At 38.3% G+C, this 19237-nt stretch overlaps 2 protein-coding genes across 6 annotated transcripts in view; both read left to right on the top strand.

Moving 5' to 3' along the window:
* Window positions 1-19237, top strand: part of LOC108146046 (contactin-associated protein-like 2) — a 70469-nt gene that overhangs the window by 17599 nt on the left and 33633 nt on the right. For all 5 annotated transcript variants that reach the window (XM_017271848.2, XM_017271851.1, XM_017271850.2 and 2 more), the window contains 7 exons: window positions 814-949; window positions 2851-3135; window positions 9576-10106; window positions 10272-10468; window positions 14652-14984; window positions 15286-15818; window positions 18867-19081. In XM_017271848.2, coding sequence (XP_017127337.1) covers window positions 814-949; window positions 2851-3135; window positions 9576-10106; window positions 10272-10468; window positions 14652-14984; window positions 15286-15818; window positions 18867-19081 — 2230 coding nt within the window. The remainder of the gene's footprint in view (window positions 1-813; window positions 950-2850; window positions 3136-9575; window positions 10107-10271; window positions 10469-14651; window positions 14985-15285; window positions 15819-18866; window positions 19082-19237) is intronic.
* Window positions 6587-8505, top strand: LOC108146049. Its single transcript, XM_017271853.2, has 2 exons — window positions 6587-7302; window positions 7718-8505. Exons 1-2 carry the CDS (start codon window positions 6757-6759, stop codon window positions 8327-8329), a joined length of 1158 nt encoding a protein of 385 aa, XP_017127342.1. The 5' UTR covers window positions 6587-6756; the 3' UTR covers window positions 8330-8505.

Below are 19237 nucleotides of genomic sequence, written 5' to 3'. Positions count from 1 at the left end.
CTACTAATCACACCCTCATACAGAAAGTGCTAAAGCACACTTAGAAAAAAATAGTAACAATCGTTTAGGCAACAATTCCATAACAATTGCTGTTTCTTGCAAATTGAGTTTATTAAAAATATATATTTTTTTGAAATAATCAGTAAAGGGGACTAAAAAAATGGAAAGTCCTCAATTTAAAGAATCTATCATACTAACGAATTTAAAAAATATATTTCATAGTTTAAGACACATTTAAAAATGCTTTAAGAAAAGGAAAAATTTCTATGAAGGTTTTTGTTGACAAATTAATTTAATATAATGTGCTCGTTGTACCCTTTACATTTTTAACTTTTTAAATAAAAATATAAAAAAAATTTTACCCTAATATTTTCAAAATCGCATTTATTGGATCTTTTTCAAATGATACGTTTTGTTAATTAGCTTTTCCTGAAGTGCACACGCACACACAAATGCAGACACATGCAAGCACTCATAAATAACACGCAAATTCCTAATGAATTTCAGCTGATCCCAGCTATGAGTTTGTGCGCACAGCAGTTGCAATTCATTTTCGTAGATTTTTACCCATGCAGCAGCAGCAGCAACAACTTGAGCGGTACTGCAACAACAATTTATCGCTTGCCGCTTGCAAAAACTTGCAACTTCTACTCGGGGCCAAAACGCATAAATTCATAAATTTTTATCATTTGTCTGTATGTGAATGCCACGCCCCTGCGTCGCAGCGCCCACTTGGGCGAGCCATAGTCCCATAGCTAGCTGGTTTATTGGTTTTACTTTGCTAACCGATCCCTCGCTGTCTGTTTTGCACAGGTGCGCATCGATGTCCATGGCGCAAGATTAATTGCACGCGTCGACAATAGTCAGGAGGAGGTCTATCTGAAAGGACTGAATCACGAGTACAACTACGGCGTCTCCACGAATCTGCCGTCTGTGGTCCTGGTCGGAGGTGAGTGCCCAAATCAATTGTGTATGCGTTCCCTCTTCATCCCCCCCACAATCAATCATATTAAAGGCAACGCCCGAGAATATATGCAATGATTCTCGTACGCGAAATTCACACATAAACCAGCGCATCAGCGTGGAACATAAAAAGTTTAGTACGCGCATACATATATACATATGTGGGATAGAAAAGCACATAAGAGCACTGACGAAAAATCGGAAAATGTGCAACTGAAAACTGAAAATCGAATTTGCAGTTTGCCGGGGACGACGTACACATTCACATAATACACACACAAAAATAATAGAGCTTTGAAACTTATTTTTTAAGAATAATATAATAAATTATACACTTTTCTTTAGTAAAAGACTAATTTGAAAAACATTTAAAAAATAGGCCAATAGGCCACAAGAAAATAAAGTATCTTTGGCTATCACACTTTTTCAATTCGGTTTGCTTAATTAAGAACGGTGTTGTATACGTTTTGATACCTATAAAAGTGGCTTTACATTTCCTGAGAATTATGACATACTTTATTTTTCTTTTAAACTTAATTTTGAATTTAATTTTATGGTATTACACAATATACAATCATTACAAATTAAAATTTGCAATTCCAAGCGATTTAAAAATATAAACTTTCGTTAAGAGTATTAACTCGACTGTTTTTTTATAATAAATGTACTAAATCAAAATTTACAATTCCAACCGATTAAAAGTATTGAACTTTTCCTCAAGTGTATCAACTCAAAAATCGAGTGAGCAAACGCAAACTAAACTTGATCATTTCCCATTGAATCGAGGCTTTGTAAGTGTTCATATGTATGACTTTGAAAGCTGCTTTAGTGCATTATTTGAAAATTTAATTATTTCACGTTGCGAACACCAGAGGCCATGGAAAAAGGGTTTTGTGAGCTGGCCCACAGAATGGTCCATTGATTGCGCTCTGATGATGTTGGTCTAGTTTTTCAAGCTATCCCCCGCTGAGCGTGTTTTTGGATTAAATGAAGCTGAAGCATATAGAAGGTTTAGGTGCATATTATCCCTTTTTTTGCCAGCCTGGAAAAATGATTTCGTTGTGGCTGCATTTCAAGGAAGCCCCTTGAGACTGGCCCACAATTGATGGGCGAAAGGGAAATGTGAAAATGAAATGGAAAGCATGCAATCAATAAACTTTAAAAGCATTTTATGGCACAGTTGCATGGCATAGTTTTTATGGCCAAAGTCTATAAGTAAATAAATAATTTTGCACATCGTATTTCCATTTCCAGCCAATGCTAAATAAATGGCAAATATCTATATATATATATATTGTTTAATTAAAATTGCTGTTATAAAATTTTTGCCTAACACAAATAGTTTACCATATAAGTACACAAAACTCTTAATAAATTTAATCTAAGCCGGTTGTAAATATGCTTTTTAAAATACATAGCCTAAATTCAATTAGAGACTTGATCGAATAAAGTTAAAACATTTCGAAAAGTTTAAGCTTCTTTGCCGAGAGATCAAAACTTTTGACAACCACAAAAATCATTTAAAAATAATAGTAAAGCTTCTTTATGGCCATAAATAATTGCGGAACCCCCGCCGCCCTCCCTGCTCGTATTTATTTAGCCCGTTCTTTGCTGATCCAAAAACTGAGTGGAGACAACTTTTTTAATTAAGCAATATTTAAATCTCTAACAACAGCAGCAGCGGCCAAAAATCCCATCAAAACTTTCAACTGTAAACAACGAAATTATGTTATGGCCGTCCGACATGGTCACTTCGCCCACTAGAGCCCACACAGATATAGCCGAAATCCATTTCCAAATATTCAGCATGTTAATTAATCTGTGGTTTCCCAGCCAAGACCAAACACTGACCAATCCCCCCCATCGGTTCCTTGTGCAATTTCGCAGGCCTTTCCTCCGAGGAGAAGCTGCACGGCGTGAAATACATTACGGAGTCCTTTGTGGGTTGCATCCGCAATGTGGTGCTGAGCTCCGGCAAGGCCGCCTCCGACCTCCTGCCCATCACCCCCCTGGTGGCCACCAAGCACGAGAACGTCAACGAAGGATGTTCGGACATGTGCGAGTCCCGGCACAACCTCTGCTTCGTGGGATCGCGCTGCATCAACCACTACGGCGGCATATCTTGCGACTGCTTTGGCACCCACTACGAGGGCGAGCACTGCGACATCTACAGTGAGTACTTTACTTTGAAAATATTCCACAAATTAACTAAACAGTAAGGTGAAACTTTTTTATTTAGATTTAACATGCAAAAGTTTTATTTTCCTAAATAGGAATAAACTTAAAATAGGATTTAATGCAAATTTCTTTTAAAAATATTGAAAGAATTGAATATTTATTGTATTAACAGATGGTATTTCAAAGTTTTTATAAAAAGTACTTCTTAGTAAGTATTTTCCACAAGAAAACTTTCTTTTATATAAGAATTTTCAATTTAACTTAACATATATGTCTTTTACAAAACAATTAGTTCCAGAAATTAACAAATTCTAGCACCTTTTGAATTCCAAACCTAAAAGGCAAAAACACATGTTAATTAATGCTTTTGCTTTGAAATTTTTCCGACTGTCATTCACATCCATCTAGCTCTGTCTAAATCCCAATATATCTCTGCATCTGAACATGGCCCTAGGGGCGCCATTTTGTTTTAATTATAAACTATGTTTGTTTGCTAGCGGTTAGCCACTGGCAGTACCCTCCCCTTTTGGTCGCTACAGTTTTAAACACGCTAATGACCTGACCATAAATTATGCAAAATAGTGTTTGACTTTTTGACTGTCGGCCAGCCTGGGCCACACCAGGGCAAAATGTGCGCAAAATTAGTTTGTTAAGCTCAATATATATACACCCCATAGAGACGACCACCAAAGCTGCCGGTTTTCCACTCCTTTCCTTTCCCTTCCCTTCAGCAACATCCGACATTTAGTTAATGACATAAAGCCAATTCCAGGCCGCCATAATCTCAATTAAGTCACGCGAGGCCATTATATAGGCAAGCCTATTAAAAATTGAGCAGCTCGCTTATGTATTTTGACATTGCACAATTTTCAGAGCTCTTTCGAAGCACTAACTTGGCATTCCTGCACGAAAATGGAAGTTAGCCTTTTTCCGCCACAAAAGGAATGCATTTCGCCATGATTTGTTATGGTTATATATTAATAGGTAATAATTATTAAAGATTATTATTAAATAATACAACAAATTTGTATATACTTTATTAACAGTTAAATTAAATAAAGTTTTTATTTACAAATGTATCTAAATTAATATTACCAAATATCTTTTATATGGTTTCCTATTCCATTGTTAAAATGTGTTACATAAACTTTAAATGTGTTACAAATTTTCATTCAAAAAACCTAAAGGCGAAATTTAAAAATACTCTCTCTCACAAAAATCTCCATAATCATAAAATCAAGTTACCTAACTACACTTAACTCTAGTAAGGGAATCCTCAACATGCATTCCTTAGAAGAAACCCCCCTGCATTTCAAATGTTTGCTAAAAATTTGCATGCAAATGATGACCAACACATGCCAGCGATGGAAAAAGGAAAAATCAAAATAAAATCCAGACTTCGCGGGTGGCAGTGGAATTAAGCGGAGTCCAGGGGAAATGTTGGGGAAACCGTGGAGGAGTATTGATGCAATGGACAGCTGCAAATTGCAAAATGAACAAAAAAAAGAACGCTAACGGTTGGCCAGCAGCCGTGACAGCGCTGGCCATTTTGAAAAAAAGCCGCGTGCCCTCTATGTCGTTTTCCTCCCCCGCTTTTCCGCATTTTCCGCATTTCCCGCTCCATATCTGTCTAAATGGCGTCTGTCAAGGACAACGAGCGACCGCCGTGACGTGCGAGTTTGTCAAGCATTTACAGCGCCTGCTGCTCTGCAACTGATCACAATTACGTAACGAGCGCTGGCAAGTGCAAGCAAATTACACAGATGTACCTCACCCACACGCCCACTTTTACCGCCCACCGCCCGCTGGTTTGCCGGTTGCATGTTGAACTGCTCCTGGAACGGAAACAGTGTCAGGCCATTAAAACCTCGCACATAGCAAGCGGTAGAACTGTTATGCAGAAAGAAAAAATAGGGGTTACAAAATTTAAAAAAAAATCAAAATTAAAAGAGATTAAGCTCCCTAAAAATCTCAACATCTACATTTTTGTTCTCGAGTAACTAAATGCCTATTGAATTTAAAAATCAGTCGTATTACTTATGAGATGAGAGTAAATTAAGAATGAGCATTTTGCTAAATTTGCTTAGTACTGCTTAAAAAGTTCAGGTAAAGTTTTCGAGATGATCAATTCATATAATAAAAAGATATTAAAAGACTCAATATGTTTTTGTAATTATCAGAAAAGTAATTATGTCGTATACACTTCGAATATATTATGGTAAACAAAATATAGTTGTGATAACTCTTACTAAACAAGCTTAGTAAGAATTTCCGAATTAATTTTTCAAATATTTTTATTTCCATAGAGTATAATTTTGGAATAGCAATACTTTGAAAAAACAGAAATATTCCGAAATAAAAATACCTTTCTCTCAGTGCTTGAAAATTGGGAAAATTCGCACAGGGTACGAGGGACACGAGACATAATCAAACGCAGACGCTTTTGTAATGCAATAACTAAAATGACAACTGCCAGTACAAGGACGAGCCTGTTCATGTGCAATTCACCCGGAATACCTCTCTCCCCAAAAGCCCCTCCCTCCGTACACTCATTCCGATTTTACAATTTTCCATGCTAAAAGTGTCAACGAAATGCTTTCAGTTGGGGAAATCATTAGCCTATTTGAAAAACCCAGGCATCAACATTTCTGAAAGAGACTGCAAGATTTTTCGCATTCTTCCGGCATAAACGAATTGAAATGCCGGCAAACTGAACAGATTGAGGGACTATAACTACCAAAGGGGAGGACAACATGTCCTGTGATGTCCGATATGATGACTCCGGGCTAAGTTCATCACTGGACTTTGGCAGACAGTGGTCAGCATCCATCAGCCGGCAGAGAAGCATTTTTCTGGTCCGATTCGAGCCAAAATTGCAAAGGGCATTTGTAAAATGACTTGCTTTATATCCTCCACAATTAAACATTGCCATTTGTTTTAGAATAATTGTATTTTATTTGACGCTTTTATTAATTGCCCCCTTTTAGTTTCACATGTCCAAAAATAATTTGTTGAATTTAGTTTATGTGTTAATTTTATGGCTGGTTTATGTTGTGACACAAAAAACAGAAAATAGCGGGTTGCGGTCTGTTTTGGCCTAATGATATTGTCACACCTTTAATTAGAGCTATGGTTTAAATAAATCATTTATTTATAAATTGAATCACCGGAAATCTATGAATCGGTTTTATTCAAATTTAAAATGCCGATTTAACGTGACAAAAAATATGTTTTTTAAGATGATTATACTGGAGAACATCAATGGAAAATTATGTGTTTTCTACGATTCAGATTTAATCATGCAGTCAGACTAATTTAAATTGGGATATATTATTTTAAATATTACATATTTATGTTGCATCTCCCACATTTGTCAATTTTAAAGGTATATATATATATATATCTAGATAATCTTCTAAACATGTTTACCCCATCTAAGCTGGCTATTCGTTAATAAGTCACACACATTTTGCTGTCTGTGTTCAGTTTGTTTAGCTCAAACACAAGAACACTAACAAACCCATCACCACAAATTGCTTGAGTCCACAAATTTGCAAGTTAATCTTGAGCGGAAATCATCAATACAGTACAGTAGTCCCTCGGAAACCGATCAGTATGACTGGACGCGAAGTTGCCTTCTCGGAGTTTTTTGTAAATGCTGAAAGTAGTCGAAGAACCAAGTTTCGGGCCCAAAAGGTGGCCCATGAACTGGTTATGAAAAACAAAGAGGTGCGCGACAAGTTAATCAACAACAAAGTGCCCACCTATTCGGAACTGCGAAGGATAATGCGATCGGCGGGCAAGGAGGCGGACCTAAATCCGGTCACCTATAAAAGTATGATAGAAATCCGACAAGCGCAAATCGATCATAGGCGCCTCAAAAATATCAAGTCCACTGGCGATTCCCTTGGATTTCGGGCTCGCATTATAAATCGCAACCAGTTGACATACGAATTCAATCAGAAGCAAGACATCTTTCGCAAAAACCTCGAGCTCCTTGGACGGATCAACAAGACCAATCGACTGAAGGGCTGCGTTGATAGCTTCAACCGCAATTTTCCCGCCCTTCAGCCGAATCGGATCAAGATCCGTGCCCTTGCCGAGCGTTTGAGCCAGGAAAACAGGCAGCTGGGGTGTCGCCTCTCGGCAGTGAAGTCTAAGGTTGGTAAAATTAAGTTTTGGGGGAATAACTACCATTAACTAGGTTGGAATTAATATTATAAATTAAAATACAATTTAAGTATAGTTACTGATACCAAAAATATTGGGAATATTGCCTCAGAATTCAACATATATTAAATAATTCTATATTGGTACTTTTATTTTTTCGTTTTTACCTTCAATAATAAAGGTAAAAAAAATAAAACAGTGTGTTTTATGCGCAGCAATGAAGTTCAGAATTAAATCTCTTGTAATGTATTTTCAAGTTTTTTGACTACCATTAGAAAGAATGTACAATGAAGGTTCTATAATATCAATGCATATTAATAATATGCACAGTTTTTGTTAATATGGACTAATGGGCTGTAAAAATTAAAAATTGAAATATTTTTAAGTCTGACTTTTTACCCCAAAGGTGGACTCGCACAGTGCTTGGGTGGCGCCTGTGAAGCCTCTCGAGCAGAAGGCTTCTGATCAAACAGTATCCACCTTTATGCCTTATATGCCATCACCTCGTTTGGGAAAACGAAGTGCCCATGTCCTGCTGCGCCCCATCGTATATTTTGACCTGGCTGTTCGCGAGAATAACCAATTCTTGGGCCGATTACTGCTGCAACTTTACACGGAACTGAGTCCCGAGGTGGTGCTTGAATTCGTGCGAATGGCCACCCACAACGATGTAGGTTGTCACAGTTTTGTGCGAATATTCTCGAATCTTTGGATGGAGGGGGAACTGGTGCCGGGCAGCAACGATCCGTTGCGCAATCACCACAGTGTGAAGCACTCCTTTCTGGACCCCAGCAAGTTAACCGGGGTGATCTCGTATCCGTGGGACTATCGCCGCCACTTTCCCCAGGGTCTGCTCAGCTACACCATCAGCTTCAAGCCATCGGTGGTTCCATGGCAGCGGGTCATCTTTGGACGCGTCTGCGGTGGCCTCAGGGTCCTGCAGAACTGCCACGAATTCGGCACCAAAAATGGCAAGACCAAAAAAACCGTGATTGTCACACGTTGTGGCCTGCTCTAATGGGACTTCCTATATACTCGTATAAACATATATTTCCTGCCTCATTATGCCCCTGCATTAACATAAGCCCAGCGAAAAACTTGCGTTGGCCCAACAAAATTGTAGCACATAGGTGTGTGCTCCAATGCAGCATAATGTTTTTTCTCCAACAAAATGCAAATAAAACTATAAAGTAAGCTGATATCTGCGTGGGGTCTGGCCACTGGGAAAAAAATAGGGAACATATTTTCAACGGCTCTAATTTGAAAGGTTTTTAGAATTAAGCATGGAAAAAGTCTTAAACGGAATAGTCTTAAATTGGAAATTAAAAATAAACACCCGAATAAATTCAGAAAATTATTTAGAACTTCTATTTATTAACATAGCACAGTAAATCAAAACTTTCTGTAAGTGTGGAGCTGTAGGGCTATTTCGTGGGTTGATATGCGTTATCGGCTGGGCGTGGCACACGTGTGCAGTGTCAGATAAGCGGCCAAAACGGTGCTGCTGTCATGACTCCACCCACAACCACCCATCATCCTTAACCACCACCCACTGCACCACCAGCGGCAGTAAAAAAAATTCTTGAAAATTGCGCGTTACACGATTTGCACATTTGGTCCACGGGCAGGACAGGAGGCCAGGATCTGGATCGGATGGGAACAGGACACAGCCACAGCGAACATCAGGCAAATGCCTAAAGGCCGCCATAGAGCAAACAAAATAATCTATTTTTGTGGTCCACTGAAGCTTTATTCTCCGCATTTTCTTTTTTTGTTCTGTGTGCAGCAAGTAGATAATGAACAAGTGGCATGGGGATAACATAAAAAAATGGAAACAAGGGTCAAAGTTTCAAGTACTCTGGCGGATAATATCTATGCTAAAATATAAAAATATGCAAAATAAGTAAACGAACTTTTTTTCCATCGAGAGAGCTAACAGGTGTTTTTAGTAATGACTTTTTGTGGCTATTGTTATGTATAAATATTCGGACTGAAATTTTCGTTTTGATTTGTTGATGATGAAACAATATTTATTTATTATTTGGTTATAATAAATATTGGACATTTTTACATATTTTTAAAAAACCTATTTTTGAGTACTAAAATCATAAACATTTTTAAACAAATTTTAAGGACATCAAAGGTTTAAAGCTATCTAAGTTTGCTCAAGGTTTTAGGTAAACTAATAAATAATTTTAGCAAATAGACCCCAACTAACCAATTATTTAAATATTAAATTAATAAAATCCACTGATTTGTTTCAGCGGCCACAATAATCACTTTACGAGGGGCCAGCTATGTGTCCTACAGGATATACGACTGGAAGGATCGCGTTCATTCCTCAACCCGGCGTATAAGTCTGATGTTCCGAACGAATTTCGACGATTCAGCTTTGTTTTACGCCAGTGGAGAGTCGCTGAAGCATCAGTATATAGCGGCTGCCATCAAGAACCAATCGGTTCATGTGGAAATGGACTTTGGCGACAACGTGATGAGTACCATACTCACAGACGACCTGACCCGAGGCTATTGGCACAATTTAACGATTCTTCATGAACAACGGACGGTGAGCATTATCCTGGATCAACAGCAAAAGGTACTGGAGCTACCGCCGACGGCCAGTGGGAATATGCTCTTCGATCCGGAGATATATTTCGGAGGAGGACCGGAACTGCACAAGAAGAAGGGTCTGGCCTCCCATAACAATTTCGTGGGCAGTCTGAAGTATGTCTACTACAACGACATCTCCATTCTATACGAGCTGCAAAGGGGGAATCCCAAGCTGCACTATCACGGTGAGTGGAGTGCAATTTAATATCGAGTGTTGCGATTTGCCGTTGACATATTTGGCATTCTCTTACGAGTCTCCCACTCACTCTATCTATCTATCTACCTATCTAACTATATATATCTATCTATATATATATCTATCTATCCATCCGTTTCGGTTTGTGGGTCAGGCGTGCTGGAGGCGGAGTTTGTCGAGAACGAAGTGAATGTCATACCCATCACCTATCCCTTTGCGACATCACACATTTGGTGGCCCATAAATCACGCCGAAGAATTTAATATTAAATTCGATTTCCGCAGCAGTCGGCCGGGAGCAGTGCTGGCCTACAGTGACGTAACAACCAGTGCCGGAAATGGCTTCTGGGAGGTAAGTGTGAGCATTCAAGCATTTATCCATCTGTGTACCGAGAAAAAGGGGTTTTTAGAGAGTCGATTTTAGTCAAGGTGGAGGCTTTACATTTATTCTGTTTATCTATACATAAACTAAAGCCCTGATAAACTAAAGTCTGATACGGTAGAACATTTTTTTTAAATTTATACAATAAAAATGCAGACATTTAAAAAGTTAAAAAACAAATTTTATAGTGGTTTAACTTAAACTTAATTTTGTTTATAGAATAGCTAGCTTTGTTTTAAACATAATAAATTCATTGTTTTACAATTTGAAATAAATATTAAATGATTAATATTTTTAAAGAAATTATTTGAAAAAAAATGACCATAAAAAAACTGTTTTTTCCACAAGAAATTTATAAATTTTTTCCAGTGCCTTTGATACACATTCATATGCTCACTGCTTGAGAATTTGAGCTGAACACACGCATTACACACAGCCACAAGCACGCACACACAGACAACAGCTGGACGTTTCCACCGACGACGTGCTCCTTAAGACGTCTTAGCAGACTGAGAAAATGAAATGCAAATCAAATGTGCCTGTGGTTGTGCCGACTGCATGTGTGTGTGTGTGTTTCTGTGCTGGCTTGTGTATGAATCTTGCATTGCAATTGCTTGGGCTCCAGCCCAAAATACCCCACCCCAAAAAACTCCCACATTTTCCAGGATTCGCAGGCTCCATATGTGTGTGTGTGTATATGTAGTGTGGCATACATTGTGCAGCCAACGAAAATGTACCAAAAACACTGACTGCTATTGGGAATGCGGAAAATGCAATTAAATTTAAGCGCTGTTGAGTGAAACTCGACTCCGGCTAATGCAATGAAAAGTCAAATGAGCTTAGTGTTTTGTAATTGTTTGGCATTATTCATCTCGTCGGTGGCCCAAGGCGATTGTGTGCTCCTGCAATGACTGCATATTCTTTAAATATTTATTTTCTGTATTTACTATGAACTTCTGAAGAAAAAAATAAAATGGTTTAACATGAAAGACAAACATAGATGCATAGGCCTGATTTATCATGAGATACAAATATTTTTAATACAGAAAGGACTCATAAACATAAATTCATGCTTGAAAAAACTGGACACGAATATTTACATTTATATGCAGATATTTTGTACTAAAACGTAACTTATAGCAAATAAAGAGACACATTTTACTTTTGTAAATGGTTACTGAGACCTAATTGGATTACCTCAAATAATTTTCAAAGACTTATTTTGATGTTTTCTTTTCAGTGAATTTCTTGAACAAATAAATTCAAATAAAAGCATTTTTAGACGCAGCAAAATGATACCAAAAAGAACTCACCACAAGGATATTAGCCACAATTGCCTAGAATCCTCTTTGCCTGCCCTTTTATTTGAAATAACAATTTTTACAGATTTATGTCATGGCCATGGTAGAACAATTGAATGGAAGTTAAATGTTTCCATGAAATACCAATTTATAACCAGACAAGCAGAGAGATACTGGGCAAAACAGATTGAGAACCGGCATGAAAGTGCGTTGTAATCGATCACAAAAACAATTGAACAGTTTAATGCCAGTCGAGCAACAATGCTAACCCAAAAACCTGACCTATACCCACACTTTGCCTACACATAAGTCTCTCTGTGGGCTGACGTTTATAGGGATGTCAGTAGCATTTATCTGTATTTAAGCAAACAAACCTTGTCTTGGCCTGTCCAAGAACGTTTATTTGGTTACTTGTCAATGTACGGCAATGTACGTAGTACGTACTAAAAGGAATATTCATGTGTGCCCGGCCGTATTTATTTGCATTTTATTGTTGATTTTGTTCCTTTTGATTGCAAGACGCACTCCCCCCGAAAAATAAACCCAAAATGTCATTGCAGAGAGACTCTGACTTATTGGCATTGCAATAAAATTGCCGTTGTAATGCCAATGAATATTTATGCCGCAGGCCATTCAATTTTGCATCGACTGACTCTACGGCTTATTTGCCATTGCCAATTGCCGTTTGACGATTTATGCGCACCCAAATTAATACTAAATTGATTGTGTCAGGTTTTATAATATGGCTCTGTTTATATTTTTTGTTTCCCGAATAATTCAAATGCTGCCAGTCGTTTTCGGACACGCGGACAATTGGGGTAAAATTAATAGCTCGATGGGATTTAAATTTCGGTAAATAGCTTGCAGAAGCTAAATTTTTTAAATTTAACATTTTTATATTCAAGGGAAATTATTTTTTTCTTTCTCAAGAGTTTTGATAATATATTTATAAAAAATATCTTGCATAAAAATACACTTTTATAAGTGATTTTAGGACTCTAGTTTAATATTCGTAAAAAGAAATTTTTTAAGCTTAAGCTTTCTTTAAATAGAGTACATTTTTCAACATATTTTTAAATAAACAATATATCCCGTATCCCGTAGAAAGCAATATTTATAGCTACTATGTTAACCGCAGCTTTATGTTTACGCGATATGCTATCTGCATTTGGCCAGTTTCAAAAACGCATCAGTTACAAGCTTTTATTTATTTACTATTTATCCCGGCGTAGGCCACAAAATTGCCACCTGCGTGTTGCGTATGGAGCTCAACAAACTAATAAATTGCCAACAGTATTTTCAAACCCCCTGACATTCGTTGGGGCCCCCGAAAAAAAAAACAAAAAAAATAATAAAAACACCCATGGAAGAGCCCAAACAAGTGTATGCAACATCGGATGTCATGTCACATGCTGCACAGCGGGTTTGGATTTCGGAGGGTGTGACATAAAAACTATGCAACCGCATAAATCGCGAATCACAAATCGAAAATCGAATTTATTGACAGCGCGCAAATGGGCGAAATAGGCAAACAAAACGACAAAACTCGCGGTGGCAACGGAGGAATAAAAATTCTTTTGAAATATTGTCACAGAGTGCGACGAATGTCCGGGTGGATAGGGTGGATTGGGTGGTAAAGTGTGTTTGCCTTTAAACATAACGCTCTGACAAAAATCTAATGAAATATGCAATAAAATTTGAGTGTTTGTCATTTCGCATAAGCGGCGCAAAAGCGCAATTCACAATGAGCGTAGATAAACAAGGAGTATACACACACACACACACACTCGCCAGCTTGTTGGTAGATTTATTTATATGGACAAGTACAAATTGCAATTGTGCTAAGCTGTGTTGCAGCACCAGAGCCAAACAAGTTCATAAAATTTCAATAAATATTTTTTTTACCATATCCAAAAATAATAGACTGCAGTAGAGGGGGCCAAAAAACATATTTATTGCTATGAAATTAGTTTAGTTATGGCACACAATTTTTCAAGCAGATAGTTTATGGCAAGGTTATCGGTCAGATTTATTTGCCTATGTTGTTATTGTTAAAATATATGTTGTTAATCTTATGTTAGCAAACAGGTGCATTTTAAAGCGATATGTTGTACGATTAAAGAAAGACAGTTTGAGGTATTATAATATCTGGAACTAGTTCCCAACTAAGCATACCAGCATTATCTCATGGTCGATTGCTGCCAATAATAATTATTACTGCAAATGACACCAATAACTGAGCAATTTGGTTACAGAGGGTCGAAGCGGATGATAAAGAGTCGTGGATGAATACCAATCGCAAACCCCCTCTTAAATCCCCCGTCGTATTTCTGCAAATTAATGGGCAGCAATTTCAACAACAGCTCTCCCCGGACCCCATTGAAACTGTCCGATTGATTCGGCAAATGCCAAACTCAACGTGGCCACGTGGCGTATGCGTAATATGATTTAAGCGAAGCTAATGCACAAAGGCATTTAAATTGAAATGTGTGCATGGGGGCGCGCCGAAAGGGGAAGGCGGGTATTTGAATGTGGCTGTACAGCTCTGCATTTCAGGCATTTGCGCCATTTTGATTTATTTCCACGTAGACACACAGTCAAATCTTCTAATGCTAACAGAATTTTGAATTTTTCTCTCTTCTCCTCCAACTCTCCTCGTCTCTTACATGTCGATGACAAAAACTAATATTTGGCAACACGCTAATGCGCGGCTTCGGGTTTTGTTCGGCACTACGTGCAACATCCGTTGGCGGCGACAATGGCTCCGCTTCGATAAAACAAAATTCCGCCATTGAAACTCCACCGGAAATGCGCTTCTAACGGAAATTGCAAAATGGCCGCCCATCCATTAGATACGTCTGACGTCGGACAAACTAAGTTTCGATCTGGTGCCCGATGTCAACAACAATATAACGCACTCGACCACGATTAAAATCAATAGGGCCACCTCATGGCACAGCGTGGAGTTGGACTATAAGCTGGGCGAAATAAGGTTTACGGTGGATTATCGCCACACTCTCAGCCAAATGTATGGATTGACTTTTAATATCGGTGACAAACTGATCATCGGCAGTAGCCTGAAATCTGCAGCCATGGGTTTGGTCGGCTGTATCCGAGATATAGAGATCAATGGACATCTGATTGAACCACGACATGTGGTCAAAACGGAACGGGTTGTGGGAGAGGTAAGTACCACTCATTATTATGAACTAAACACAGAAATAAGGTGCCTAAAACTATGACGTTAAAAAAAACGACGTATATCATAATATAAATACGAATTAAATTTGTTAATATTTATTGCTTCATGCTTTTAGTCACATTTTTAATTGATTTTAAAAAGTCTTTAGATTTTTAGTTACGAATTCTATAAGGATATGATATTTTTGATAATAAATTTTTGTTTTTTAAGAAATATTTATCTTTTTTGCAAAGACATTTTATAGATTTTTCCTTGGTAATAAAAATCTATTATAATTATTTAAGGTCGCCCTGGACAATTGCAACTATATAGATCCCTGCAAACGACCCAATACCTGTGAGCATGGTGGCAAGTGTTTTGTAAAAGACGATCGTGTGACCTGTGATTGCAAACATACGGGTTATATAGGAAAAAATTGTCATTTTACCAAATACCGAAAAACCTGCGAGGAGCTGGCCCTGCTGGGATTCACTAAATCGGATGTCTATCTCATCGACATCGATGGCAATGGTGTATTCCCACCGGCACATGTGAAATGCGATTTCCAGAGTCTTGAAAATGCCACAAAAACGATTGTTGAGCACAATCTACCCAGTCAAGTGGATGTGAGATCTGCCAGAGAAACAGACTTCAGTTTCAACATCCGATATAGGGAATTTTCGCCTCACATGCTGCAGGAACTTATCTCGCATTCACTGTACTGCACACAGTACATCAAGTACGATTGCTACCGGGCTCAGTTGGAACTTCACTCGGCCACCTGGTTCACATCCTCGGCCAAGAATCTCACCGTCGACTTCCTGGGCAATGTCAAGAGGTAAGCAATAGAATCACACCTGGTTGTGTGTGGTTCCCATGGGGGGAATTTGTGATATACGTGCTGAGCCCCGTCACCGCAAGCAACACAAAATTGGATGACAGGAGCAGGGCTATAGGTACAGTGGGGTGGATAACTAGAATTCAATTAATTTTAATATTTATATTAATAACTTAAAAGTCAATAAGGGTAATAACAAAAATATCGACGGTGTGGAAAATAATAACAAAAATGGGCCTAAAAGTATGCAACAGTATATATTAAGTCCGAAATTCCGAGGGAAACTTCTGAAAAGGCAACGTTATTTCCTCATTGCATACTTTTAGACACCTTTTAAAGTCATTTCTGACTAACCAAACTATCGTTTGACTAACTTGTATTAGGAGAAATAAACTAAACACAGTCGAATGTTTTTTCTTTTATGACATGTGTATTTTAGGTATTAAAATGAATAAAATGCGAGTCAAATAACCTTTAACCACTGTTCGTAGCTTAGATTATGCATATGCCGGGGGACGATTTTGGCCAACCGCTGGCCACACAATTAATGTTGCAGTCTATTTGCTTAACTTGTTGTTGCAACCTGGATTATCACCGGTGCCCGCCCTCATTCCCCCTCCAATTGTGTGTACGTTCTGCTCCAGTGACTATATAGTACGTGCGGTAATCCAACAATATAAATCCGAAATTTCCGAGGGGACGAATGGAGGTGGCAACAAACTCACGCTCTTCGTGCTGGGGATTCAATTGTAAACGAAACTTAAATTAATTGCTCGCACATGCATAATATAAATGCCAGTCAGGCCCCTACGCTTAATGCTAACTGACATATTTACCCATCACACACAGATGCTTTGCTCTATTTCCCATGGAAAACTGACTGCAACTTCGCTTCACTTTCAGGAGGCATCGATATACGTATTTTAGACAGACTCAACGCACGTCTCCAATTGTCAGTTGAGTATGCTTGTACATTGGAGCCATCTGTCCTGTTTAATTTGTCATGGACTTCGGCCCACTGAACTGACCAAGATCTAGTGTTGGTTTAGCTTTCGAAATTTGCTTCCTTTTTTTGTTTAGACCTAAGCCCCAACTCTCCTAAGGCAAAGTTATATCTGCCGCATTTGTTGCCATGCATTGGAGCATAACATTTTATGGTGTCGAAAACCTAAGCAGCATAACCGGCTGCCAAATGCCTTTTATCCAAGGTAAACTAATGGCGAAACCCTTAAAAAAGCCAAACGAACCGAAGGGTAGAACGGCATATGAGCCAAAATACGGCAAAAATTGCAAAAGTGCAAAACAAAAGGCCTGAGTTTGGTATTTATGTCAGGCAAATATGTTTCCGCCTCAGCGCTAATAAGGTTTACGAGTCAGTCCCGGCATATCTCTTTTTTTTGCTCAGCAGCCATGTTGTCGAACAATTCATTTTCTGTTCCACTTGTTTTTATATGTTTTAACAAGGGTATATTCATGAAAATTCGTTTGGTTTTTATGAGAAAAAAAGTATGAATATATAACAAAAAATGGTTAAATAATACCATTGAAATTAAATATTATTAAAAAATTATTTTTTGGTCATTCAGTAAAACACTTTTTGTATGATTAACCCAACAATAATTCACATCTTTTGACATGTTTTCTTTATAATTCATAGTTTTTTATTCCTATTAAATAAAAATAAATCAATAAATAAATCGGGTAAACTTTAGTCGATCTATCTGATTTCTTATTCATATGCTTGTTCATTTTTTGTTCGTTATAAGTTTGCCCGGGTAATTTTTCTTGCTATGGCAGCCCTTTTTTAAAATGAATGGCTTTGAGCACACAAATTTAGTCTTTCCGCCTAATTTCTTTGGCAGACCTCACACTCAAGAGTTCAGTTCGCCAAAGGTTGGCCCAATATGGAAGTTTCGGGTTGGTTGGACCTCGTTTTGGACAATACATCATGCGCAGCAAAGTAGGCAACATCTGGAGGCAGCAATTTCCAGTCGCTTGTTGCTCGCACTTTCATTGTTTTTGTTATGTTCGGCCTGCGTCACTAATTTCCGCTTTCAGTAAATCAATTCGAAAACCTTAACAGCTCCGACTTTGGTTTCGCTTTCATTTTTTTGGCACTTGTTTGTGTTTGCCTCCATGAATGAATGGCGTTTCAGTTGGCTACGACCGAAAAATGCAGAAAACGAAACACACTCACACACAAAAACATAGTCTGGTCAAGAAAAAAATGGGTTAACTTCTAGCTTGGTTCCGGGTGGTGTGCATGTGTTGGCCCAGACCATTTGGCCATCCATCATTGGCTCGTAGTTTGGTCTTTACTCATTCAAAATTTGACAGCATCGTTTGTTTGTTGGTTTGTGTGTGTGTGCAACTGTGTTGCTGCTGCTGCGGTAGCTTTGCTGCGGATCTTGCAACACGGAGTCGGAAACGGAAGCGGCACATGCAGGCACAAACCGCAGCAAACATAAGCCGGAAAAGGAGTGGCCTCATAGAAAACAATATGTGGTTTACTGGATACTCATTATTCTAATTGCGAAAAGATATTTTCCCAATAAGAAAAAGGAAATCATTCAATTTAACCTAAATATATAATAAAAGACAACGTAAAGCCTTATCTTAGCTTTACCTTTCTTAAACCCAATTAAGTATCTAATGTTAGCTTATATAATTTACAAAGATTTTCCAAAATCCACACAAAAATTTCACTTTGTCCAATATTATCCCATTAAATAAACCCCCTTTTTACCTTTACCCCTAGTAAATGAACTTGATTTTCCCTTAATTGGCTTGTCACTGATACATCCCCAAATTGTTTGATACCCAACGAATATTTCTGCATAAATGGCACAACGAAAAGCCAAAAACTAAGGGCGGCGGATGTGGCTCAGTCGGTCACTCAACGGGGTCGTCAAACTGCCGGCAGCTCTGCGGCTCAATTGTATGCAAATGTATGCGAATTTTTTCTAATACCTTTCACCTTTTTTCGGGACCACCACCCCCAATCTAACACCGAAACCAACCCGAAATCCGGAACAATCTCTACTACAGAGGCGCCTGCCCGTGCTCCGTTAACAAGACGTGCGTGGACCCGAATCAATCATGCAACTGCGATGTGAAGGAGAACAAATGGAATTCGGATGAGGGCTACTACCAGGATCCGCAGAGCCTGGGCATTACCAATATGTACTTCCTGCAGCAGAAGGATATGGATGACGAGGCCCAGGGCCGCATCACTCTGGGTCCCCTGGAGTGCGTGGAAACAAGTGAGTGAATTCTGGACTTAATTCTAAGAAAAAAGTTTAGAAAACGAATCAATTCCTAAACATTTCCGATTATAACCCAAAATTTAAATCAGTGGAGATATAAACTACAAAGCTTTAGAGCTATGTATTTTCAAAACTTGATATCTGTAAGTAAAG

This window comes from Drosophila elegans, unplaced genomic scaffold (assembly GCF_018152505.1).
Source record: "Drosophila elegans isolate 14027-0461.03 unplaced genomic scaffold, ASM1815250v1 contig_208, whole genome shotgun sequence".
Classification (NCBI taxonomy): domain Eukaryota; kingdom Metazoa; phylum Arthropoda; class Insecta; order Diptera; family Drosophilidae; genus Drosophila; species Drosophila elegans.
Note: the sequence above shows the minus strand (reverse complement) of the source record. Positions and strands in the feature narration are given on the sequence as shown.

Coding starts and splice junctions, on each gene's coding strand:
- LOC108146049 (XM_017271853.2), top strand. CDS start 6,757: ATGACTGGACGCGAAGTTGCCTTCTCGGAGTTTTTTGTAAATGCTGAA. Junction 7,303..7,717: donor TCTCGGCAGTGAAGTCTAAG/GTTGGTAAAATT, acceptor TTTACCCCAAAG/GTGGACTCGCACAGTGCTTG.